At 47.9% G+C, this 25800-nt stretch overlaps 1 protein-coding gene across 1 annotated transcript in view; it reads left to right on the forward strand.

Moving 5' to 3' along the window:
- Positions 1-24790, forward strand: part of foxo3b (forkhead box O3b) — a 73885-nt gene extending 49095 nt beyond the window's left edge. The window contains exons 2-3 of the mRNA XM_071413015.1: positions 18602-20083; positions 20851-24790. Of these exons, the coding sequence (XP_071269116.1) occupies positions 18602-20050 (1449 nt within the window). The 3' untranslated portion in view covers positions 20051-20083; positions 20851-24790. The remainder of the gene's footprint in view (positions 1-18601; positions 20084-20850) is intronic.
- The last annotated feature ends 1010 nt before the right edge of the window (positions 24791-25800 follow it).

Here is a 25800-nt window from a genome sequence, read left to right on the forward strand (position 1 = left end):
GGTAGATAGGGAGGTAGGGAGGGAGGGAGGAGAGACAGACAATGGAGGGTGATGAAAGAAGAGAGTAGCCACAGTCACCTCACCTCAGTCACAGTAGAACAGGAAATCCAGTGACCTTCCTCAGAAGGGTAGTCAAGGAACTAGGGAAAAGACATACTGTTGCTGGGACAGCAAACGTGTGTTTCTGTGTATGTGTGTTGCTGATAAAGGCTCACTGCTGCAAAGTTTCCCCTCTCCCCTGCAGCTGCTCAGCTGGTGTGTGTGGGGGAGGAGGGGAGCTGACAGACCTGAGACTGCTGAGCTCAGCACACAGAGAGCCTATGCACACACACACACACACACACACACACACACACACACACACACACACACACACACACACACACACACACACACACACACACACACACACACACACACACACACACACACACACACACACACACACACACACACCTCAAACAAACCCTCTCTCAAAGAGATAAGATTAAACTCATTCACAGAGATAATTATTCTATGAGCCAAGATTTACAACTTTTTTAGTTATGGTAAACAATCACCTCTCATTCATGTAGTGCCTTTTCCATGTCCCTGAACAAGCGATGCTGTAAGAACGTGTGTTTATCTCTAAGTATGTGTGTGTTGCAGTAGTTAGTGTACTCCTGAACTAGGCCCAGTAACAGTAGAGCGCAGCCCCAGGAGGATAGCTAGCTAGGGGCCCCTGGACTAATCTCTGCCAGATGGCCTGGTCCTCCAGCTCCTCCAGAGCACCGGAGGAACCCTGGACCCTAAACACACACTACACCCCTCCTAGTCACACACACACTACACCCCTCCTAGTCACACACACTACACCCCTCCTAGTCACACACGCTACACCCCTCCTAGTCACACACACACTACACCCCTCCTAGTCACACACACACTACACCTCTCCTAGTCACACACACTACACCCCTCCTAGTCACACACGCTACACCCCTCCTAGTCACACACACACTACACCCCTCCTAGTCACACACACACTACACCTCTCCTAGTCACACACACTACACCCCTCCTAGTCACACACGCTACACCCCTCCTAGTCACACACACTACACCCCTCCTAGTCACATACGCTACACCCCTCCTAGTCACACACACACTACACCCCTCCTAGTCACACACACACTACACCCGTCCTAGTCACACACACTACACCCATCCTAGTCACACACACTACACCCGTCCTAGTCACACACACTACACCTGTCCTAGTCACACACACACTACACCCCTCCTAGTCACACACACTACACCCGTCCTAGTCACACACACACTACACCCCTCCTAGTCACACACACTACACCCGTCCTAGTCACACACACTACACCACTCCTAGTCACACACACACTACACCCCTCCTAGTCACACACACTACACCCGTCCTAGTCACACACACACTACACCCCTCCTAGTCACACACACTACACCCGTCCTAGTCACACACACTACACCCATCCTAGTCACACACACTACACCCGTCCTAGTCACACACACTACACCTGTCCTAGTCACACACACACTACACCCCTCCTAGTCACACACACTACACCCGTCCTAGTCACACACACACTACACCCCTCCTAGTCACACACACTACACCCGTCCTAGTCACACACACTACACCACTCCTAGTCACACACACACTACACCCGTCCTAGTCACACACACTACACCCGTCCTAGTCACACACACTACACCCCTCCTAGTCACACACACTACACCCCTCCTAGTCACACACACACTACACCCGTCCTAGTCACACACACTACACCTGTCCTAGTCACACACACACTACACCCCTCCTAGTCACACACACTACACCCGTCCTAGTCACACACACACTACACCCCTCCTAGTCACACACACTACACCCGTCCTAGTCACACACACTACACCACTCCTAGTCACACACACACTACCCCCGTCCTAGTCACACACACTACAACCCTCCTAGTCACACACACTACACCCCTCCTAGTCACACACACTACACCCGTCCTAGTCACACACACTACACCTCTCCTAGTCACACACACTACACCACTCCTAGTCACACACACACTACACCCCTCCTAGTCACACACACACTACACCCGTCCTAGTCACACACACTACACCACTCCTAGTCACACACACACTACACCCCTCCTAGTCACACACACTACACCCGTCCTAGTCACACACACTACACCCGTCCTAGTCACACACGCTACACCCCTCCTAGTCACACACACTACACCCGTCCTAGTCACACACACGCTACACCTCTCCTAGTCACACACGCTACACCCCTCCTAGTCACACACACACTACACCCGTCCTAGTCACACACACTACACCCGTCCTAGTCACACACACACACTACACCCCTCCTAGTCACACACACTACACCCCTCCTAGTCACACACACACACTACACCCCTCCTAGTCACACACACACTACACCCCTCCTAGTCACACACACACTACACCCCTCCTAGTCACACACACTACACCCCTCCTAGTCACACACACACTACACCCCTGCTAGTCACACACACTACACCCCTCCTAGTCACACACACTACACCCCTCCTAGTCACACACACACTACACCCCTCCTAGTCACACACACACTACACCCCTCCTAGTCACACACACTACACCCCTCCTAGTCACACACACACTACACCCCTCCTAGTCACACACACACGCTACACCACTCCTAGTCACACACACACTACACCCCTCCTAGTTACACACGCTACACCCCTCCTAGTCACACACACACTACACCCGTCCTAGTCACACACACTACACCCCTCCTAGTCACACACACACGCTACACCACTCCTAGTCACACACACACTACACCCCTCCTAGTCACACACACTACACCCCTCCTAGTCACACACACACTACACCCGTCCTAGTCACACACACTACACCCCTCCTAGTCACACACACTACACCCCTCCTAGTCACACACACTACACCCCTCCTAGTCACACACGCTACACCCCTCCTAGTCACACACACACTACACCCCTCCTAGTCACACACACGCTACACCCCTCCTAGTCACACACACACTACACCCCTCCTAGTCACACACACACTACACCCGTCCTAGTCACACACACTACACCCGTCCTAGTCACACACACTACACCCCTCCTAGTCACACACACTACACCCGTCCTAGTCACACACACTACACCACTCCTTGTCACACACACACTACACCCCTCCTAGTCACACACACTACACCCGTCCTAGTCACACACGCTACACCCCTCCTAGTCACACACACACTACACCCCTCCTAGTCACACACACTACACCACTCCTAGTCACACACACACTACACCCCTCCTAGTCACACACACTACACCCCTCCTAGTCACACACGCTACACCCCTCCTAGTCACACACACACTACACCCCTCCTAGTCACACACACTACACCACTCCTAGTCACACACACGCTACACCCCTCCTAGTCACACACGCTACACCCCTCCTAGTCACACACACACTACACCCCTCCTAGTCACACACACTACACCCCTCCTAGTCACACACGCTACACCCCTCCTAGTCACACACGCTACACCCCTCCTAGTCACACACGCTACACCCCTCCTAGTCACACACACACTACACCCCTCCTAGTCACACACACTACACCCCTCCTAGTCACACACACACTACACCCCTCCTAGTCACACACACTACACCCGTCCTAGTCACACACACACTACACCCCTCCTAGTCACACACACTACACCCGTCCTAGTCACACACACTACACCCATCCTAGTCACACACACTACACCCGTCCTAGTCACACACACTACACCTGTCCTAGTCACACACACACTACACCCCTCCTAGTCACACACACTACACCCGTCCTAGTCACACACACACTACACCCCTCCTAGTCACACACACTACACCCGTCCTAGTCACACACACTACACCACTCCTAGTCACACACACACTACACCCGTCCTAGTCACACACACTACACCCGTCCTAGTCACACACACTACACCCCTCCTAGTCACACACACTACACCCCTCCTAGTCACACACACACTACACCCGTCCTAGTCACACACACTACACCTGTCCTAGTCACACACACACTACACCCCTCCTAGTCACACACACTACACCCGTCCTAGTCACACACACACTACACCCGTCCTAGTCACACACACACTACACCACTCCTAGTCACACACACACTACACCCGTCCTAGTCACACACACTACAACCCTCCTAGTCACACACACTACACCCCTCCTAGTCACACACACTACACCCGTCCTAGTCACACACACTACACCTCTCCTAGTCACAAACACTACACCACTCCTAGTCACACACACACTACACCCCTCCTAGTCACACACACACTACACCTGTCCTAGTCACACACACTACACCACTCCTAGTCACACACACACTACACCCCTCCTAGTCACACACACTACACCCGTCCTAGTCACACACACTACACCCGTCCTAGTCACACACGCTACACCTCTCCTAGTCACACACACTACACCCGTCCTAGTCACACACACGCTACACCTCTCCTAGTCACACACGCTACACCCCTCCTAGTCACACACACACTACACCCGTCCTAGTCACACACACTACACCCGTCCTAGTCACACACACACACTACACCCCTCCTAGTCACACACACTACACCCCTCCTAGTCACACACACACACTACACCCCTCCTAGTCACACACACACTACACCCCTCCTAGTCACACACACACTACACCCCTCCTAGTCACACACACTACACCCCTCCTATTCACACACACACTACACCCCTGCTAGTCACACACACTACACCCCTCCTAGTCACACACACTACACCCCTCCTAGTCACACACACACTACACCCCTCCTAGTCACACACACACTACACCCCTCCTAGTCACACACACTACACCCCTCCTAGTCACACACACACTACACCCCTCCTAGTCACACACACACGCTACACCACTCCTAGTCACACACACACTACACCCCTCCTAGTTACACACGCTACACCCCTCCTAGTCACACACACACTACACCCGTCCTAGTCACACACACTACACCCCTCCTAGTCACACACACACGCTACACCACTCCTAGTCACACACACACTACACCCCTCCTAGTCACACACACTACACCCCTCCTAGTCACACACACACTACACCCGTCCTAGTCACACACACTACACCCCTCCTAGTCACACACACTACACCCCTCCTAGTCACACACACTACACCCCTCCTAGTCACACACGCTACACCCCTCCTAGTCACACACACACTACACCCCTCCTAGTCACACACACGCTACACCCCTCCTAGTCACACACACACTACACCCCTCCTAGTCACACACACACTACACCCGTCCTAGTCACACACACTACACCCGTCCTAGTCACACACACTACACCCCTCCTAGTCACACACACTACACCCGTCCTAGTCACACACACTACACCACTCCTTGTCACACACACACTACACCCCTCCTAGTCACACACACTACACCCGTCCTAGTCACACACGCTACACCCCTCCTAGTCACACACACACTACACCCCTCCTAGTCACACACACTACACCACTCCTAGTCACACACACACTACACCCCTCCTAGTCACACACACTACACCCCTCCTAGTCACACACACTACACCACTCCTAGTCACACACACGCTACACCCCTCCTAGTCACACACGCTACACCCCTCCTAGTCACACACACACTACACCCCTCCTAGTCACACACACTACACCCCTCCTAGTCACACACGCTACACCCCTCCTAGTCACACACGCTACACCCCTCCTAGTCACACACGCTACACCCCTCCTAGTCACACACACACTACACCCCTCCTAGTCACACACACACTACACCCCTCCTAGTCACACACACTACACCCCTCCTAGTCACTCACACTACACCCCTCCTAGTCACACACACACTACACCCCTCCTAGTCACACACACTACACCCCTCCTAGTCACACACACACTACACCCGTCCTAGTCACACACACTACACCCCTCCTAGTCACACACACACACTACACCCCTCCTAGTCACACACACTACACCACACCCCTCCTAGTCACACACGCTACACCCCTCCTAGTCACACACACACTACACCCCTCCTAGTCACACACACTACACCCCTCCTAGTCACACACACACACACTACACCCCTCCTAGTCACACACACACTACACCCCTCCTAGTCAAACACACACACTACACCCCTCCTAGTCACACACACGACACCCCTCCTAGTCACACACACACACACTACACCCCTCCTAGTCACACACACTACACCCCTCCTAGTCACACACACACACACTACACCCCTCCTAGTCACACACACACTACACCCCTCCTAGTCAAACACACTACACCCCTCCTAGTCAAACACACTACACCCCTCCTAGTCAAACACACACACTACACCCCTCCTAGTCAAACACATACTACTGCACATTTAAACAGATATAGTCAAGTTTAAATTGTAACCTGAGGCGTTCTGGTCTACTGACTCACACTAGATCCAGACCAGGACACTAGATCCAGACCAGGACACTAGATCCAGACCAGGACACGAGATCCAGACCAGGACACGAGATCCAGACCAGGACACAAGATCCAGACCAGGACACTAGATCCAGACCAGGACACTAGACCCAGACCAGGACACTAGACCCAGACCAGGACACTAGATCCATACCAGGACACTAGATCCATACCAGGACACTAGATCCAGACCAGTATACTAGATCCAGATCAGTATACTAGATCCATACCAGGACACTAGATCCAGACCAGTATACTAGATCCAGACCAGGACACTAGATCCAGACCAGGACACTAGATCTAGATCAGTATACTAGATCCAGACCAGGACACTAGATGCAGACCAGTACACTAGATCCAGACCAGGACACTAGATCCAGATCAGTATACTAGATCCATACCAGGACACTAGATGCAGACCAGGACACTAGATCCAGACCAGGACACCAGATCCAGACCAGGACACTAGATCCAGATCAGTATACCAGATCCAGACCAGGACACTAGATCCAGATCAGTATACTAGATCCAGACCAGGACACCAGATCCAGATCAGGACACTAGATGCAGACCAGGACACTAGATCCAGACCAGGACACTAGATCCAGATCAGTATACTAGATCCAGACCAGGACACCAGATCCAGACCAGGACACTAGATGCAGACCAGGACACTAGATGCAGACCAGGACACTAGATGCAGATCAGTATACTAGATCCAGACCAGGACACTAGATCCAGACCAGGACACTAGATGCAGATCAGTATACTAGATCCAGACCAGGACACTAGATCCAGACCAGGACACTAGATGCAGACCAGTATACTAGATCCAGACCAGGACACTAGATCCAGACCAGGACACGAGATGCAGACCAGGACACTAGATTCAGACCAGGACACCAGATCCAGACCAGGACACTAGATGCAGACCAGGACACTAGATGCAGACCAGGACACTAGATGCAGACCAGGACACTAGATGCAGACCAGGACACTAGATCCAGACCAGGACACTAGATCCAGACCAGGACACTAGATGCAGATCAGTATACTAGATCCAGACCAGGACACTAGATCCAGACCAGGACACCAGATCCAGACCAGGACACTAGATGCAGACAGGGACACTAGATCCAGACCAGGACACCAGATCCAGACCAGGACACTAGATGCAGACCAGTACTCGGTATCTGGAGGCTCTATTGAACTGAACCCAACATCAACAGATCTTACTGTAGCTGCAGATTCCCTTCTACATGACCTGGATAAAGACAGCACTGGGTGGGTCTGGGTGAGAGGAGAGTGTGTTATGGAAACACAGGATCAGAGAGTCCGAACACCTCAGTGTCGCCCGCACACCCACCCAGTGGTTCTCTCTCTCTCTCTCTCTCTCTCTCTCTCTCTCTCTCTCTCTCTCTCTCTCTCTCTCTCTCTCTCTCTCTCTCTCTCTCTCTCTCTCTCTCTCTCTCTCTCTCTCTCTCTCTCTCTCTCTCTCTCTCTCTCTCTCTCTCTCTCTCAATTCAATTCAATTGACTTTATTGACATGGCAAGTTATTATTACTTACATTGTCAAAGTATACATATCGAAAAATTTAAATAAAATATATATGTATATATATACACAAAATATATATATATTTATATATAAATAAATGGTGGGATTAACAGCAATAATAATAGTAGTAGTGGACATGGGATTACCATTAATAACAGCTACAACAACAATATTAATCAGAACAACAATACATTAAAGCAACAGTAGTAGACCAGTGTCAACATGACTGAGAAGACACATGACCTGGTACGAAAGACAAAACAAAACTAAGCTAAATGGGAAATATTATCAACATTACTTTGCATTTTTCACTGGCTGTCCCTCAGGCTGTGGCAGGAGGACACATATTTGGCTGCCAAAACTGCACATTTTGGCTTTTCACCCAATAAATATTTGAATTTTTCTTCATCTTTTATAGTTTCAAATTCTTTGTATTGAATTATAATTTTGGGAAAGAAATATGCTCTTAGGTCTGAGTATTTGTCACAGTGTAGTAGGAAATGCACTTCTGTCTCTACCTCTCCCCTGGAGCAGAGTGAGCACAGCCTGTCCTCCCTGGGCAGCCAGGTTTGTCTGTGACGACCGGTCTCTATAGCCAGACTGTGCTCACTGAGTCTGTACCTAGTCAATGTTTTCCTCAGTTTTCTATCAGTCACAGTGGTCAGATAGTCTGCCACCATGTACTGTCTGTTTAGAGCCAAATAGCATTGAAGTTTACTTTGATTTTTTGTGGTGTCTTTCCAATAGGTTATATATTTTTCTTTTTGTTTTGTGATGATTTGGTTGGGCCAGATTTTCTGAGGGCTGTCTCTCTCTCTCTCTCTCTCTCTCTCTCTCTCTCTGCTGAGATGATCTGCAGGCTGTGTTTGTGTGTGTGGTGTGTGTGCGTGTGTGTGTTTGTTCTTGGCAGGCGGGGTAGGGCCGTGGCTTTGGGACGTTCTGTACCGGAACTCTGATGATAAAGCACAGCAGGGCCGTCCCGTTGCAACCCAAACCAAACGTGGTGTCCTGTAGTGAACCAGACTGAACAGTCCGCTAGTGAACGCACAAATGATCGTATTTTATGTCCTCTGCTGCTGATAGGAGTTGTCTCAAGCCTAGGGTAGATTTGAGAGTACTAATATGTGTGTTTGTATCTGTGTGTGTGTGTGTGTGTGTGTGTGTGTGTGTGTGTGTGTGTGTGTGTGTGTGTGTGTGTGTGTGTGTGTGTGTGTGTGTGTGTGTGTGTGTGTGTGTGTGTGTGTGTGTGTGTGTGTGTGTTTGTTTCATGCAGTCGGTTTGTATGTTGATGTCCTGTGTACTGTATGTTGTAAACACATTCACACCCTCTAGATATCTATGTGTGTGGTGTGTTAGTGAGTGCAGTAACTCAGCATAAGTCAACCACATGTTGTCACTAGGGCTGGGAATTGCCAGGGACCTCACGATACGACATTATCACCATATTTAGGTGCCGATTCTATATGTATTGTGATTCGATACTGGGATTTTTTTGTGATTTGATGTTTTAAACATATTGGTCACCATATGTCTACTGATTTTTGGCGCAGGTACAGCCGACTGGCGCTAGCTAACTCTACCTAAAGTAGAAAATAAAATAAAATATTTTAAAAAGTCAAATATTGATATAATATAGTCCAAAAATAATATTGCGAAATGTTGTTGTGATGGAAACACACTGACCTACTAGAGGGCCAGCAGGACAATGAGACAGACCATGCCAACATTTCAAGGCTCTGATAGGACAGATAGGGGGGGCTTGGTCTGCCAACACCCTCCCCTCAGGGCAGTCATGATTGGAGGAAATGGATGGTAAACACAGAGATCTTTGAGCATGTGGCCTTATGTAATGGACCACTGAGCTCAGGAAGGGATGTATGAAGGGAGATAGGGTGTGTGTGTGTGTGCATGTGTGTGTGGGACCCACACGTTAGCCAAGCCTCTTTAACGGCAGGAGAAGGTGTGTCTTCCTGTGAACTGTGAAAAGAGAGAGGCTAGTGAGTGCAGTATGTGTGTGTAGAGAGAGAGAGAGAGAGAGAGCCCCACCCTCTTCAACATATATATCAAGAAATTGGCGAGGGCACTAGAACAGTCTGCAGCACCCGGCCTCACCCTACTAGAATCTGAAGTCAAATGTCTACTGTTTGCTGATGAATACCACGAATACAAATTCCATCTAGACACCGTTGTCCTACAGCACACAAAAAACTACACATACTTCGGCCTAAACATCAGCGCCACAGGTAACTTCCACAAAGCTGTTGAACGATCTGAGAGACAAGGCTAGAAGGGCCTTCTATGCCATCGAAAGGAACATTAAATTCGACATACCAATTAGAATCTGGCAAAAATGACTTGTATCAGTTATAGAACCCATTGCCCTTTATGGTTGTGAGGTCTGGGGTTCCGCTCACCAACCAAGAATTCACAAAATGGGACAAACACCAAATTGAGAATTTCTGCAAAAATATCCTCTGTGTACAATGTAAAACACCAAATAATGCATACAGAGCAGAATTAGGCCGATACCCGCTAATTATCCCCCCACCAAAAAAAAGAGCCGTTAAATTTTACAATCACCTAAAAGGAAGCAATTCCCAAACCTTCCATAACAAAGCCATCACCTACAGAGAGATGAACCTGGAGAAGAGTCCACTAAGCAAGCTGGTCCTGGGGCTCTGTTCACAAACACAAACAGACCCCTCAGAGTCCCAGGACAGCAACACAATTAGACCCAACCAAATCATGAGAAAACAAAAAGATAATTACTTGACACATTGGAAAGAATTAGCAAAAAAACAAGGCAACCTAGAATGCTATTTGGCCCTAAACAGAGAGTACACAGTAGCAGAATACCTGACCACTGTGACTGACCCAAAAAATAAGGAAATCTTTGACTATGTACAGACTCAGTGAGGATAGCCTTGCTATTGAGAGAGGCCGCCTTAGGCAGACATGGCTCTCAAAGGAAAACAGGCAATGTGCACACTGCCCACAAAATGAGGTGGAAACTGAGCTGCACTTCCTGACCTCCTGCCAAATGTATGACCATATTAGAGACACGTATTTCCCTCAGATTACATAGACCCACAAAGATTTTTTTTTAACAATCCAATTTTGATAAACTCCCATATCTATTGGATGAAATACCATAGTGTACCATCACAGCAGCAAGATTTGTGACCTGTTGCCCCAAGAAAAGGACAACCAGTGAATCAAATCAAATCAAATATTATTTGTCACATGCGCCGAATACAACAGTGAAATGTTTACTTACAAGCCCTTAACCAACAATGCAGTTTTAAGAAAAATAAGTCTTAAGTAAAAAAAAAAATAGAAAAGTCAAAATTTGAAAATGAAAGTAACAAATGATTAAAGAGCAGCAGTAAAATAACAATAGCGAGGCTATATACAGGGGTACTGGTACAGAGTCAATGTACGGGGGCACCGGTTAGTCGAGGTAATTGAGGTAATATGTACATGTAGGTAGAGTTAAAGTGACTATGCATAGATAATTAACAGAGAGTAGCAGCAGCGTAAAAGAGGGGTCTGGGTAGCCCTTTGATTAGCTGTTCAGGAGTCGTATGGCTTGGGGGTAGAAGCTGTTAAGAAGCCTTTTGGACCTAGACTTGGCGCTCCGGTACTGCTTGCCGTGCGGTAGCAGAGAGAACAGTATATGACTAGGGTGGCTGGGGTCTGTGGGCCGTACGCAAAAGAACAAACTCCATTGTAAATTCAACCTATAGTTTATTTATTTTCGCTTTTGTACTTTAACTATTTGCACATTGTTACAACACTGTATATAGACATTATATGACATTTGAAATGTCTTTATTATTTTGGAACTTCTGTGAGTGTAATGTTTACTGTTCATTTTCTATTGTTTATTTCACTTATGTTATTATCTATTTCACTTGCTTTGGCTTTGGTTTCCCATGCCAATAAAGCCCTTTAAATTGATTTGAGAGAGAGAGAGAGAGAGAGAGAGAGAGAGAGAGAGAGAGAGAGAGAGAGAGAGAGAGAGAGAGAGAGAGAGAGAGAGAGAGAGAGAGAGAGAGAGAGAGAGAGAGAGAGAACCACTGGGAAAACACACCTCCTTATGCAATAAGACAGTAATGATTGCTCTATAAGGAGAGAGAGAGAATAAAGTGACCTTCTGATCCTCATCCAGTTTACACACACACAACCTAAACACACACACGGATAAATGGAAAGACGCCCAGCCCTGGCCGGAAAGAGTACATTTGGTTGAATGGAATGGAATGTTCTATTCACTCTCCAGAACAGGGCAGCTGGAATCGGGAGTGGTGTGTGAGTGTAGTGTGTGTGGAGGGTCACAGTATGAATAACTCTGTCCTAACTCTCTTCTCTGTCAGCGTCTGGTCTGGAGTTTATTTCTAAACCACCTCATATAAAGACGTGCAGTTAGCCCTCTCTCCCTCTTTCTACCTTCTCTACCTTCTATCTATGAATCTCTCCCTCTTTCTACCTTCTCTACCTTCTATCTATGAATCTCTCCCTCTTTCTACCTTCTCTACCTTCTATCTATGAATCTCTCCCTCTTTCTACCTTCTCTACCTTCTATCTATGAATCTCTCCCTCTTTCTACCTTCTCTACCTTCTATCTATGAATCTCTCCCTCTTTCTACCTTCTCTACCTTCTATCTATGAATCTCTCCCTCTTTCTACCTTCTCTACCTTCTATCTATGAATCTCTCCCTCTTTCTACCTTCTCTACCTTCTATCTATGAATCTCTCCCTCTTTCTACCTTCTCTACCTTCTATCTATGAATCTCTCCCTCTTTCTACCTTCTCTACCTTCTATCTATGAATCTCTCCCTCTTTCTACCTTCTATCTATGAATCTCTCCCTCTTTCTACCTTCTCTACCTTCTATCTATGAATCTCTCCCTCTTTCTACCTTCTATCTATGAATCCCTCCCTCTTTCTACCTTCTCTACCTTCTATCTATGAATCTCTCCCTCTTTCTACCTTCTCTACCTTCTATCTATGAATCTCTCCCTCTTTCTACCTTCTCTACCTTCTATCTATGAATCCCTCCCTCTTTCTACCTTCTCTACCTATCTATCTATGAATCCCTCCCTCTTTCTACCTTCTCTACCTTCTATCTATTAATCTCCTATACAAGCACATACAAATGCAAATGCACACTGTGAACTCCCGCCTACACAACCCTAATAAAAATGTAGATCTCCTGTGTGTGTCTGTCTGTCTGTCTGTCTGTCTGTCTGTCTGTCTGTCTGTCTGTCTGTCTGTCTGTCTGTCTGTCTGTCTGTGTCTGTCTGTCTGTCTGTCTGTCTGTCTGTCTGTCTGTCTGTCTGTCTGTCTGTCTGTGTGTGTGTGTGTGTGTGTGTGTGTGTGTGTGTGTGTGTGTGTGTGTGTGTGTGTGTGTGGGTGTGTGGATTCCTAGCGTGGTTGCTGACAGTGAAGAATTGTTCCCACATGTTGCTGACGGACAAAAAGTCCTCTGTGCTCCAGAACTCTGGCTGCAGCTGGTGTGTCCACACACACACACACACACACACACACACACACACACACACACACACACACACACACACACACACACACACACACACACACACACACACACACACACACACACACACACAGCTGGTGTGTTTGCTAGAGACAGTGAGGTATAAGGGCATAGGGAAGGCTCTCTCTCAAACGAGTGAAGTGGAGAGGGCACGGCAGAAAAGGAGGGAAAAACAGAGAGGAGAAGAAGAGAGAGGAAAAAAAACAAGTGCAAGAATCTGTCAGTTAAACATTAGCTACGGTGCAGGCGGGCAAGGAGAGGAATAACAGTGTAGCTATCCCTGGGAAGATATGACAACTGAGGAGCTATTGTAGAGAGCTGTGTGTGTGTGTGTGTGTGTGTGTGTGTGTGTGTGTGTGTGTGTGTGTGTGTGTGTGTGTGTGTGTGTGTGTGTGTGTGTGTGTGTGTGTGTGTGTGTGTGTGTGTGTGTGTGTGTGTGTGTGTGTGAATCCGACCATCACCCCTGGTGAGACAAAACCGCGACTTGTCAGAGAAGATAACTTTTTGCCAGTCCTGTCTGGTCCAGCGGCGGTGGGCTTGTGCCCATAGTCGACATTGTTGCCGGTGATGTCTGGTGAGGACCTGCCTTACAACAGGCCTACAAGCCATCAGTCCAGCCCCTCTCAGCCTATTGCGGACAGTCTGAGCACTGATGGAGGGATTGTGCGTTCCTGGTGTAACTTGGGCAGTTGTTGTGGCCATCCTGCACCTGTCCCGCAGGTGTGGGGTTTGGATGTACCGATCCTGTGCAGTTGTTGTTACACGTGGTCTGCCACTGCGAGGACGATCAGCTGTCCGTCCTGTCTCCCTGTAGCGCTGTCTTAGGCGTCTCACAGTAAGGAAATGGCAATTTATTGCCCTGGCTATATCTGCAGTCCTCATGCCTCCTTGCAGCATGCCTAAGGCACGTTCACGCAGATGAGCAGGGACCCTGGGCATCTTTCTTTTTGTGTTTTTCAGAGTCAGTGGAATGGCCTCTTTAGTGTCCTAAGTTTTCATAACTGTGACCTTAATTCCCTACCATCTGTAAGCTGTTAGTGTCTTAACGACTGTTCCACAGGTGCATGTTTATTAATTGTTTATAGTTCATTGAACAAGCATGGGAAACAGTGTTTAAACCCTTTAAAATGAAGATCTGTGAAGTTATTTGGATTTTTACGAATTATCTTTGAAAGACAGGGTCCTGAAAAAGGGACGTTTCTTTTTTTGCTGAGTTTGTGTGTATGTGTGTATTAGAGCTGCTGACTGCAGAGAGACCGAGAGAGAGGCAGAGAGAGAGGCATAGAGAGAGGCAGAGAGAGAGAGAGGCAGAGAGAGAGAGACAGAGAGAGAGACAGAGAGAGAGAGACAGAGAGAGACAGAGAGAGACAGAGAGAGAGAGACATAGAGAGAGAGACATAGAGAGAGAGAGAGAGAGAGAGACAGAGAGAGAGAGACACAGAGAGAGACAGAGACAGAGACAGAGAGAGACATAGACAGAGAGAGAGAGACAGAGAGAGAGAGAGAGAGAGAGAGACAGAGAGAGACAGAGACAGAGAGAGACAGAGAGAAACAGAGAGAAACAGAGAGAGAGACAGAGAGAGAGGCAGAGAGAGAGACAGGGAGAGACAGAGAGAGAGGCAGAGAGAGAGACAGAGAGACAGGGAGAGAGCCGGAGAGAGAGCCGGAGTGAAAGATGGACAGTGAGAGGGAGACAGAGAGACAGAGAGAGAGAGAGACAGACACACACACATTTACACATTAGACCCTCTGTTAACGGTTGCTTAGCTGTCTGTTTGTAAGGTCCAGAAATGTCCCTTTGGACTCATCCATGCCCTATCACTCCCAGTGTTCAAACTTCACCCAACGGTAGAGGGATAGGAGCAGAGGCACGGGAAAGAGAGGGAAAGGAATAGAGAAAACATTAAAGAATCCCTGTGTTGTGAGGGAGTGGAGAAAGTGGTGGAGGAGTGGAGAAAGTGAGAGAGAAGTGGAGAAAGTGAGAGATGAGTGGAGAAAGTGAGAGAGGAGTGCAGAAAGTGAGAGAGTAGTAGAGAAAGTGGGGGAGGAGTGGAGAAAGTTAGAGAGGAGTGGAAAAAGTGATGGATGAGTGGAGAAAGCGAAGGAGGAGTGGAGAAAGCGAGAGAGGAATGGAGAAAGCGAGGGAAGGGTGGAGAAACTGAGGGAGGAGTGGAGAAACTGAGGGAGGAGTGGAGAAACTGAGGGAGGAGTGGAGAAAGCGAGGGATGAGTGGAGAAAGCGAGGGAGGAGTGGAGAAAGTGAGAGAGGAGTGGAGAAAGTGAGGGAGGAGTGGAGAAAGCGAGGGATGAGTGGAGAAAGTGAGGGAGGGGTGGAGAAAGTTAGAGAGGAGTGGAGAAAGTGAGGGAAGAGTGGAGAAAGTGAGGGAGGAGTGGAGAAAGCGAGGGAGGAGAGGAGAAAGCGAGGGAGGTAGGGAGAAAGCGAGGGAGGAGTGGTGAAAGCGAGGGAGAAAGGGGGAATGTCTGAGGAGTCAGTAGCTGGCAGGTACAGTATATGTTTACAGGGGGAGAGAACTGCAGACTCCATTCACTGCAGACACACACACACACACACACACACACACACACACACACACACACACACACACCCTCAACGTCACAGGTTCAGTGTAGCTCAGAAGACAGAAGCCTATCCTTCAGCCAATACCACTGCTGTGCTCACACACAACCACAAGGCTTGACTGATTGAGCCTTCTCCGAACAGAATAACAATCCAATCCACGTTGTCAGTGTACTGTAACAGAGGAAGGGAAAAACGAGACTGGTTGAAAAAAATAAAATGTGATTCCCACAAAAACGCTGATTCAAACCAGAGAGACAAAGTTTTGGGGTGGAGATAAAACACACAGATAAAAATGAATTTGTTTTAGAAGCGGGTTGGGTTGTTTTATATCTGTGGATATGCCAGTCTCCCTCAGGACCATAGAAAAACACATGTTTGGAAAGCAACTGGAACATGTAACGAGGGATGGATGGACATCCATTGCAGTACCTCAATGTGTTCAGTTATTTTGGGCTGCATCCCTGTGTATAATCAGTTAAATGGCCTACTGATGTATGTGTGTTGAAACAGGTTTGGCAGAAAACCTACTGTTTGTGGAGGAGCCATGCACAACCATCACTCTGTGTATAACACACATCATTAAGGCGTTATGTCCATTCATCCTGTGAGGATGTAACCGATAGACCAGTCTGGAGTTTTGTTCCTGCACTTCCCTTGTCTGTTTATGAGTGGGAAGAAAATCATGATGATCTCGTGATGATATGAAAGAGAGAGGTAATTCCTTACTCCATCATAAACGGGCCATGGTATATGAAAGAGAGAGGTAATTCCTTACTCCATCATAAACGGGCCATGTTATATGGTATATGGTAAATGGTATATGGTATATGGTATATGGTATATGGTATATGGTAAATGGTATATGGTATATGGTATATGAAAGCATGTCAGCTGAAGCATCCAGATGGCTGTGGATAGATGGGTGTTATTTAGTGTGTGTGGCCAGATGGACATGTATGAGTGGTCTGGGACGTTTCCCCCTACGTTTCCCTCTGCGTCTCTGCTACTCTATACTCTAGATAGAACTCATTATCCTCATGATCACGACAAGTCCCTCTTGCTTCCTTAATGATTTCATTGCATCCTCACAACAAGTTGTAATAATGACCATCTCTAGTCCCTGCTCTGCACTCTAGTCAGGTTTTCATCTGACAATGCTGGGGTATTATTCAGGCACATCCCTGTTATATAAACAAACCAAATGAGTATTTGATGATGAATAAGTGCTACCTGCGTGTGTGTGTGTGTGTGTGTGTGTGTGTGTGTGTGTGTGTGTGTGTGTGTGTGTGTGTGTGTGTGTGTGTGTGTGCGTGTGTGTGTGTGTGTGTGTGTGTGTGTGTGTGTGTGTGTGATTTAAGATGCGTTAACACAGGAAGCCCAATTCTGATATTTCTTTCACTAATTGGTCAATCAAATCATCTCTGAAAAAGAGCTGATGTGAAAAGCTCTGATGTGATTGGGCAAAAGACCAATTAGTGGAATAAAAGATCAGAATTGGGCTTCCTTTGTGAACACTCTATCATTAATCACACACACACACACACACACACACACACACACACACACACACACACACACACACACACACACACACACACACACACACACACACACACACACACACACACACACACACACACACACACACACACACACACACACACACACACACACACACACACACAAAGGGACCCTGTCAAGGCTTTGCGTATCAGGCATGTTTTGAAGTGTGTGTGTGTGTGTGGCAGGGGGATTGTGAGTCATCGCTGGTGTGTATTGATCTGAGACGAGCTCCTTCATGTTCAGAGCAGAGCGGGGAGGCACACAGTAGGGGACCGGACGCCACACAGACACACACACACACACTACACTAGGAACTTCAATGCTAATTGTTGCTGCATGTTATTAATGTATTGCTATCTGGGGCCGTCCATTCAGCAGTGAATGAACAGTCAAAGCAATGGGCTTGGTGCTCTATTCTTCTAGCAACGCTAGTCCCAAAGAACGTATAGTTCTGCTATAGTACAAACTTAATGGGTGGTTTAGAAATAAATGTGCCTGGACTTAATGATCATGATTCATACAATCATTGATATGAGAATGAAAAGAATATGAAGACTCTGCTGATGACTTGCATTGTTTGCTTAATAACATTGTAAGATTTTGAGCACTGTAGTGGACTCTAGCAAACTTTCTCTCTTTCTTCTCCCTCTCTCTGACAGAACTCCATCCGGCACAACCTCTCCCTCCACAGTCGTTTCATCCGTGTCCAGAATGAGGGAACGGGAAAGAGTTCCTGGTGGATGATAAACCCGGAGGGAGGGAAGGGCGGGAAGGCCCCCCGGCGCCGTGCTGTCTCAATGGACAACAGCAACAAGTACACCAAGTCTGCCCGCGGCCGCGCAGCCAAGAAGAAGGCGGCCCTTCAGGCAGTGGTGGCCGGCGAGGGGGGCGGAGACAGCCCCTCAGGGCTTTCCAAGTGGCCGGGCAGCCCCACATCACGGAGCAGTGAGGAGCTGGACGCCTGGACAGACTTCCGCTCACGCACCAACTCCAACGCCAGCACGCTAAGTGGGCGCCTCTCACCCATCCTGGCCAACCCAGAGCTGGACGAGGTGCTGGACGATGACCCGCCACTATCGCCCATGCTCTACTCTAGTCCCGGCGAGGCACTGTCGCCTGGGAACACCCCCACGCCCAATGGGAAGGGACTGCCCACAGAGCTGCCTCGCCTGGCAGACCTGGCAGGCACCATGAACCTGAACGAGGGGCTGACGGACGACCTGATGGATGAGCTGCTGGATAACATCGCCCTGGCCCCCACCCCAACTGGACCAGCCACCCAGAGAGGATCCTCCGGGCTCAGCTTTGGCTCCAAGCTTGCCGGACTGGGCTCCTCCTCCCCAACCACCTCTCCCTCTACTCCATCCCCCTCTAATGGTGCAGGCGGCAGTGGCTACTGTAACTCCATCTTTGGTCCCCTCACAGCGGGCTCCTCCCTGCGGCCCGCCCCCATGCAGACCATCCAGGAGAACAAGCAGACGTCCTTCTCCTGCATCTCCCGCTTCGGCAGCCAGACCCTGCAGGATCTGCTCAACTCAGAGGGCCACAGCCACAGCGACGTCATGATGACCCAGTCTGACCCGCTGATGTCACAGGCCAGCGCCGCCGCTGTTATCTCCCAGAACTCCAGGCGAGGCTTTGTTCTCCGCAGCGACCCCATGATGACCATTGGGACCACGGCGTTAGGGCAGGGGGTGCTCCTGCACAACCACAACCAGGGCTCCCTGAGGACACTGAACGGGGGTCCGAGCCTGAACAACGAGGCCAACAGCCTGGCCAATGCCAAGCAGCAGCTCCTGCACTCTCCACTGGGACTTGGATCGAACGGCTCCTCCATGATGCAGATTGACTCGTCCCTCTTCTTGAACGGGAGCGTTGGTGGAAGCGGTGGGATCTGCTCGGTAGGCCCCGACCGCTTCCCTACCGACCTGGACCTGGACATGTTTAACGGGAGCCTGGAGTGTGACATGGAGTCCATCATCAGAAACGAGCTGATGGACGCAGATGGCCTGGACTTTAACTTTGACTCCCTGGCCAACCTGAACGGACCCAACCTGGGCAGCTTCACCAGCACCAAGCAGGGACCCCAGAGCTGGGTCCCTGGCTGAGAGAAAGGCCACACCCTAGAGGGGGCAGAGCAGGTCAGTGTCCATGTCACTGTCTGTGTACATCTGGGACTGCTATTAGTGCCAGAGAGAGAGAGAGAGAGAGAGAGGGAGGGATGTAGACAGAGAGAGAGAGAGAGAGAGAGAGAGAGAGAGAGAGAGAGACGGACGGACGGACGGACGGACGGACGGACGGAGGGAGGGAGGGAGGGAGGGAGGGAGGGAGGGAGGGAGGGAGGGAGGGAGGGAGGGAGGGAGGGAGGGAGGGAGGGAGGGAGGGAGGGAGGGAGAGAGAGACAGAGAGGGAGGGAGGGAGAGAGAGACAGAGAGGGAGAGACAGAGAGGGGGGGATAGAGAGAGAGACAGAGAGAGAGAGACTGAGAGGGAAAGGGATGGAGAGAGAGAGAGAGAGAGAGAGAGAGAGAGAGAGAGAGAGAGAGAGAGAGAGAGAGAGAGGGATGGAGACAGAGAGAGAGAGACAGAGAAAGAGCGAGAGAGAGACAGAGAAAGAGAAAGAGAGAGAGAGAGAGAGAGAGAGAGAGAGAGACGGGGAGGGAGGGAGAGAGAGAGGGGGGAGGGAGGGAGGGAGAGAGAGACAGAGAGACAGAGAGGGAGGGAGGGAGGGAGAGACAGAGAGGGAGGGAGTGTGAATGTGTGAATAGGGAAAGCATATTAATCATTACTAGAAAGTAATTTATGAAAGAGGGTTGATTGGTGTGTTTTTAACTGAATCAGCTGCTGATTATCAGATACAGTTCATCCACTCAGACCTGATGTCAGTTCCTGTATCTCTCTTTTTCCAGGTACAAACTGTAGAGCAAGAGAAGATCAGACACAAAGCGTCCTTTTTGCCAAGCCTGCTATCAGCACAACATGGAATAAATACCCTATGTTTACACAAGACCTCCTCTAGAGAAATGTACCTTTTCTCCCACTCTGACGGACCATGAATGATTTGAAGTACACAGACTCACAAGACGTGACCGTCAGATCCTCAAAGACCCCTGCAAAACAAACAAACAATCTGAAATCATCACAACAAACTCATCTCAGAATTATGCAATCTTCCTTTGAGAAAACACCAGTCGGACAAAATCTATTGTAAAGATGCAGAGCAAGAGGGGCTGTGTTTTGTTTATTTGAAGGGTTTTTGGGAAACAAGGACATTCGGCAAGCAAGGTTGTAGTGTACAAGTAGTTCCTGGGAAAAAAGGACAAAAGATAAACAAAAACAAAAGTGATGTGGTGTAAAACCTAATACAGTGGTTTCTGGAATGTGTTATGTTGGAAAATCTTCCTCTGTTTTCACTCAGTGATTTTAAATGTTTAATGTTTGTTTTTAAATTCCTGTTTTACCATCATCACTGTTTCTGCACCACAGTTGTTTTATAAAAAAATGATTGATGAAATGAAAGAGAGGAAGGAGACAGTCTCTGCACTCAAAATAGCGATAACACACACACTTTACACACACCGATGATGTCATAAACAATAATGCCATGCATTTCAGGTTGTTGGTGTTTTGTTGGTTTTATTTTACATGAGTTTGAATGATTAGTCACGGTTTTAAAAAGACTTATAGAAACAATTATAATAATACAATTATCTGAATACTATAGAGAGAGATTGTTATCGTTTATTTGTATCGAACTGTAAAATAGAGAAAAAAACAAGAAGAAGAAGTCTGTCATGGATCTGTGTACAGTACAGTACAGTGGAAGCTTCAACTTAAAGGAAGAGCCGAGGAGGAGGAGGAGTTTAGACCTTCTTTTCTAGTTAATGGGTGGGGTATGTCAACGTGTTGTAGTACAGCATATGTAGCCAAAATAAATACCTATGTCCTAGCGTTGTGTACGTTTCCACGCCATAACTGGTGCTATGATGTAAACAGTGTTTGAGTCCAGGCCCTAGCAAGCCGTGCATATTACCTATCTGGCCCGGCGGACCCCGCCGAGCTGTAGCCGTTGTCGTAGCAACGACAGGGTGGCACTGAGAGGCCGGGAGGTTGTACAGTTAGCCTCCTCCATCTCTGGCAGCCATTTTGTTTTTCTTGAGTGAAACGATAAGCTATCTGTGTATGTTGCCAAATTACTTGAAACAACATGTAGGAGATGCTGGCAGCCAAAACAATAACACACACACACACACACACACATCACACACACACACATCACACACACACACACACATCACACACACACACATAGCGAAAAATAAGAGCAGGGATATGTGTTTTAGCTCTGCTTGTTGTTTTGTTGTGGGCGTGTTATTATATGCATATACCATCACTCAGGGGGAAGGGGGAGCTAGCCCGTTCCAACGTTACACCAGGTCCCATCTCCATGGCAGAACACACAACAACATGTCCTTTGTTGGCAAAAAAGTATTGCTTGTGTTGTAAACTTGTAACCTGTGAACTATGACCTTTCAAGCGGAAGAGGAGAAAGAAATCAGGAGAAGGATCTGACTCTTCACTCGGTCCTGTCGTTTGTTTTTATGTCGTTGTAGTTTTTTCTCCTCATGTGGGACTCATGACACGCGCACACCCCCCCCCCCCCCCCCTCCCCTCATACACACACCCCTAACACACACACCCCTCACACACACCCCCCTCACACACACACCCTTCGCAGACACGCCTGGTGCTCCTAACAGGTCTCTCCTGTATCTCCTGAGTGTGTTTGTGTGTGTGACTCGTTTATTGATCGTGTTTATTGATTTTGTCTCACGAGGATATGTTATCCTTCGTTATCCTTCATGAAGCATACAGCACCCCCTCTGTGTGCATGTATATATTTATGCATTATGAACTGTGTGAAATGCATATATATACTCACTCTATGACCTTATATACTCATGTAGTACTTGACCCTTGGTTTTTTATGAAAGCTCGGAAGGTAGAGTTGAAGAAAGAACAGAACATTACTTGCCGGGTAAGGGGGTGGATGCTATGCTAATATTAGTAACGCCATTGTTGCTGAACCAGATAGAGAACCAGGAAACCATTCTTGTAGCAGCATCTGGGCCTCTGGTACCCCTTCTGTGTCTGGGGTCTTTATCCAGAGGGTTGCCCCGTTCTGTCTATCCTGTAAAATAGTGTACAAACGTGTGTGTGTTTGTCCGTCACCCAGAGGTTGAGGCAGAGGAGTGTGTTTGCATGGCTGGGTAGATGATCAACTGTAGAAGTGTTACCTGAGGTTTACGTGTTACCTGAGGTTTACAGCATGACAGCCCCACCCCATAGATATCCTATGAAATTACTAAAGGAGATATGTGATAAACCCTCATAGTTTCAGAATGGGGTGAAAATGGCAACCATATTGGTCAGAGAGAAATCCAAACGATTTTAATTGGAATGAATGGCTGTAGCGGCATAATTGTGTAATATAATTATTGTCAACCTAAAACATTATCATATAAATACAGTTTATACGGGTATTATACAAATGTTCTGTATAAATAACCACTAAAATACACTATATATACAAAAGTATGTGGACTCCCCTTCAAATTAGTGGATGCAACCTTTCCAACAAGTTAGTTCGTTAAATTTCTGCCCTGCTAGAGCTTCCCCGGGTCAACTGTAAGTGCTGTTATTGTAAAGTGGAAACATCTAGGAGCAACAACGGTTTGGGGAAGGCCCTTTCCTGTTTTAGCATGACAATGCTCCCATGCACAAAGCATACAGAAATGGTTTATCAAGATCGGTGTGGAAGAACTTGACTGAACTGCACTGACCCCTGACCTCAACCCCATCGAACACCTGGGATGAATTGGAATGCCAAGCCAGGCCTAATCGCCCAAAATCAGTGCCCGACCTCACTAATGTTTTTGTGGCTGAATGGAAGCAAGTCCCCTCAGCAATGTTCCAACATCTAGTGGAAAGCCTTCCCAGAAGAGTGGAGGCTGTTGTGGCAGCAAAGGGGGACCAATTCCATATTAATGTCCATTATTTTGGAATGAGATGTTTGACGTGCAGGTGTCCACATACTTTTTGGTCATGTAGTTTAATGTAATCAGACAATAAAGTCAAAATGTTTGTTTTTCTTGGAAATCTTTGAGTGCTTAATAGCACTAAAAGTTGTAGACCAGTGGTGCACTCAGCTCCCTCGGTATAGGGAGAATCTCTATGAGTCCCCATACACACAGCCAGGAGAGTAGATCCCCCTAAGCTTGACGTCTTCTAACCCCATCCGTCTCTGGAACCTGTGACTTCCAACAAACCAAGAGTCTTCTATAGCTCTTCACTGCACCTTACCCTATAGACACATCTCTTCATTTTACTTTTCTCTCTGGAAGAGGGAAGTCCAAAGCCATCATGCCATTAGCACTGCATTTCAACATGTCTATAGTGTACAGGCAGACAGAGAAGGGAAGAAAGAACCCAGTCAGCCCAGAACAGATGTTCCACAGATGCATTCTTTGCTACTGCGTTTAGAGGAAACTGGAAGGCTCCTTTGGCCCCATAATGGTGGCACATGCCAGCCACAGCACAGTACTATCCCCGTGTCCATGTCAAAGCTCTTCTTGATCCTAGAACTTTACACCCCTCGTTAGCCCCGTCCCCCACCTGCTCTCCTGTCACCTATGCCCTCTGCTCTTTGACCTCTTTAGTAACCTCGCTTCTTCTCGACGATGTTGATGTTAGTGGGTATTTTTCCTGTGTATTCCATTTTGAATTGTAATCTAGTTTGTATAGAAATGGTGCGCATGTAAATAAAGCTTGGTGAAAGTCCACACTCTCTCCTGGTTCCAGTGCTCGGTGTATTTCTGACATGTTTTGGGTTTACTGAAAATGCACAAAGGATTATAGAGGTTATTCAGAAAATGTACAGCTACAGTATATGTGAATGTGCCACCTGTTGGTTTTTCAAGATGGATGAAAACAGGAAATTATAAAGCAGAAAAGCAGAAGGAATAGGTCATAAAGTATATTGGTTATTAATAGTTCCTTCATTTATATCAGAAGTAATATTATAAATTACTTCATACATGTTTTGTCTTATTCAGCTTACTTTGTTGTTTTGACAGCCTGAATACTATTTCACCACCTCTCTAAGCCCATGTGGTTCGAGGGAAAATGTAATGTGATAGGCCTTCTGACAGACTATATATATTTACCACGAGTCTCAACCTAAGACGGGCGTTAGAAAACAACTGTTCTGCTGCTGGCATTTCCTGGAAGCCTTCTTCCACAATGTTACACAATGTTTGTGTTGTTTATGACAGGCTTCAGCTAAAACATGAAAACCACTTGGAAATCTGAGAATTGGGGTGGGTACTCTTCCATGGTTATTGCGACACAGGGAGAAGAGAATGTACAGAACATTATGTACAGCACAGGTCGCTCCTAAACACTTCATCAGTCACGGCTCCAAATCTGCCCCATGCAGCCGCCGACCACCCCACACACACAGACACATGCTGGGCTTAACATGTCAGGAATCCTGACCTTTTGGAAGGGAGGGGAGCCTGGGGGTAAGTGGGTCTGGGACACACCTAAGCATGTTTAGCTGCACTGTTTATCCCTGTGCTTTGTTAGTAGACACAGAGTACACCTTTAAACTAACAGACTGAGCTTTGTTACGTAACATTGACAAACAATGCTGAAATTGGACCACCCCCAGGTCAGGAGATCGTACCGTTGATAGCTCAGACGGTCAGAGGTTAGGTATTTGGGCAGATGTCAATTGAGGTTAGGTTTTCATCAGATACAAATTATGGGGTCAATGGCCTAGCTGGCTGACTCAGAAA

Source organism: Salvelinus alpinus, chromosome 8 (genome assembly GCF_045679555.1).
Source record: "Salvelinus alpinus chromosome 8, SLU_Salpinus.1, whole genome shotgun sequence".
Taxonomy (NCBI): Eukaryota; Metazoa; Chordata; class Actinopteri; order Salmoniformes; family Salmonidae; genus Salvelinus; species Salvelinus alpinus.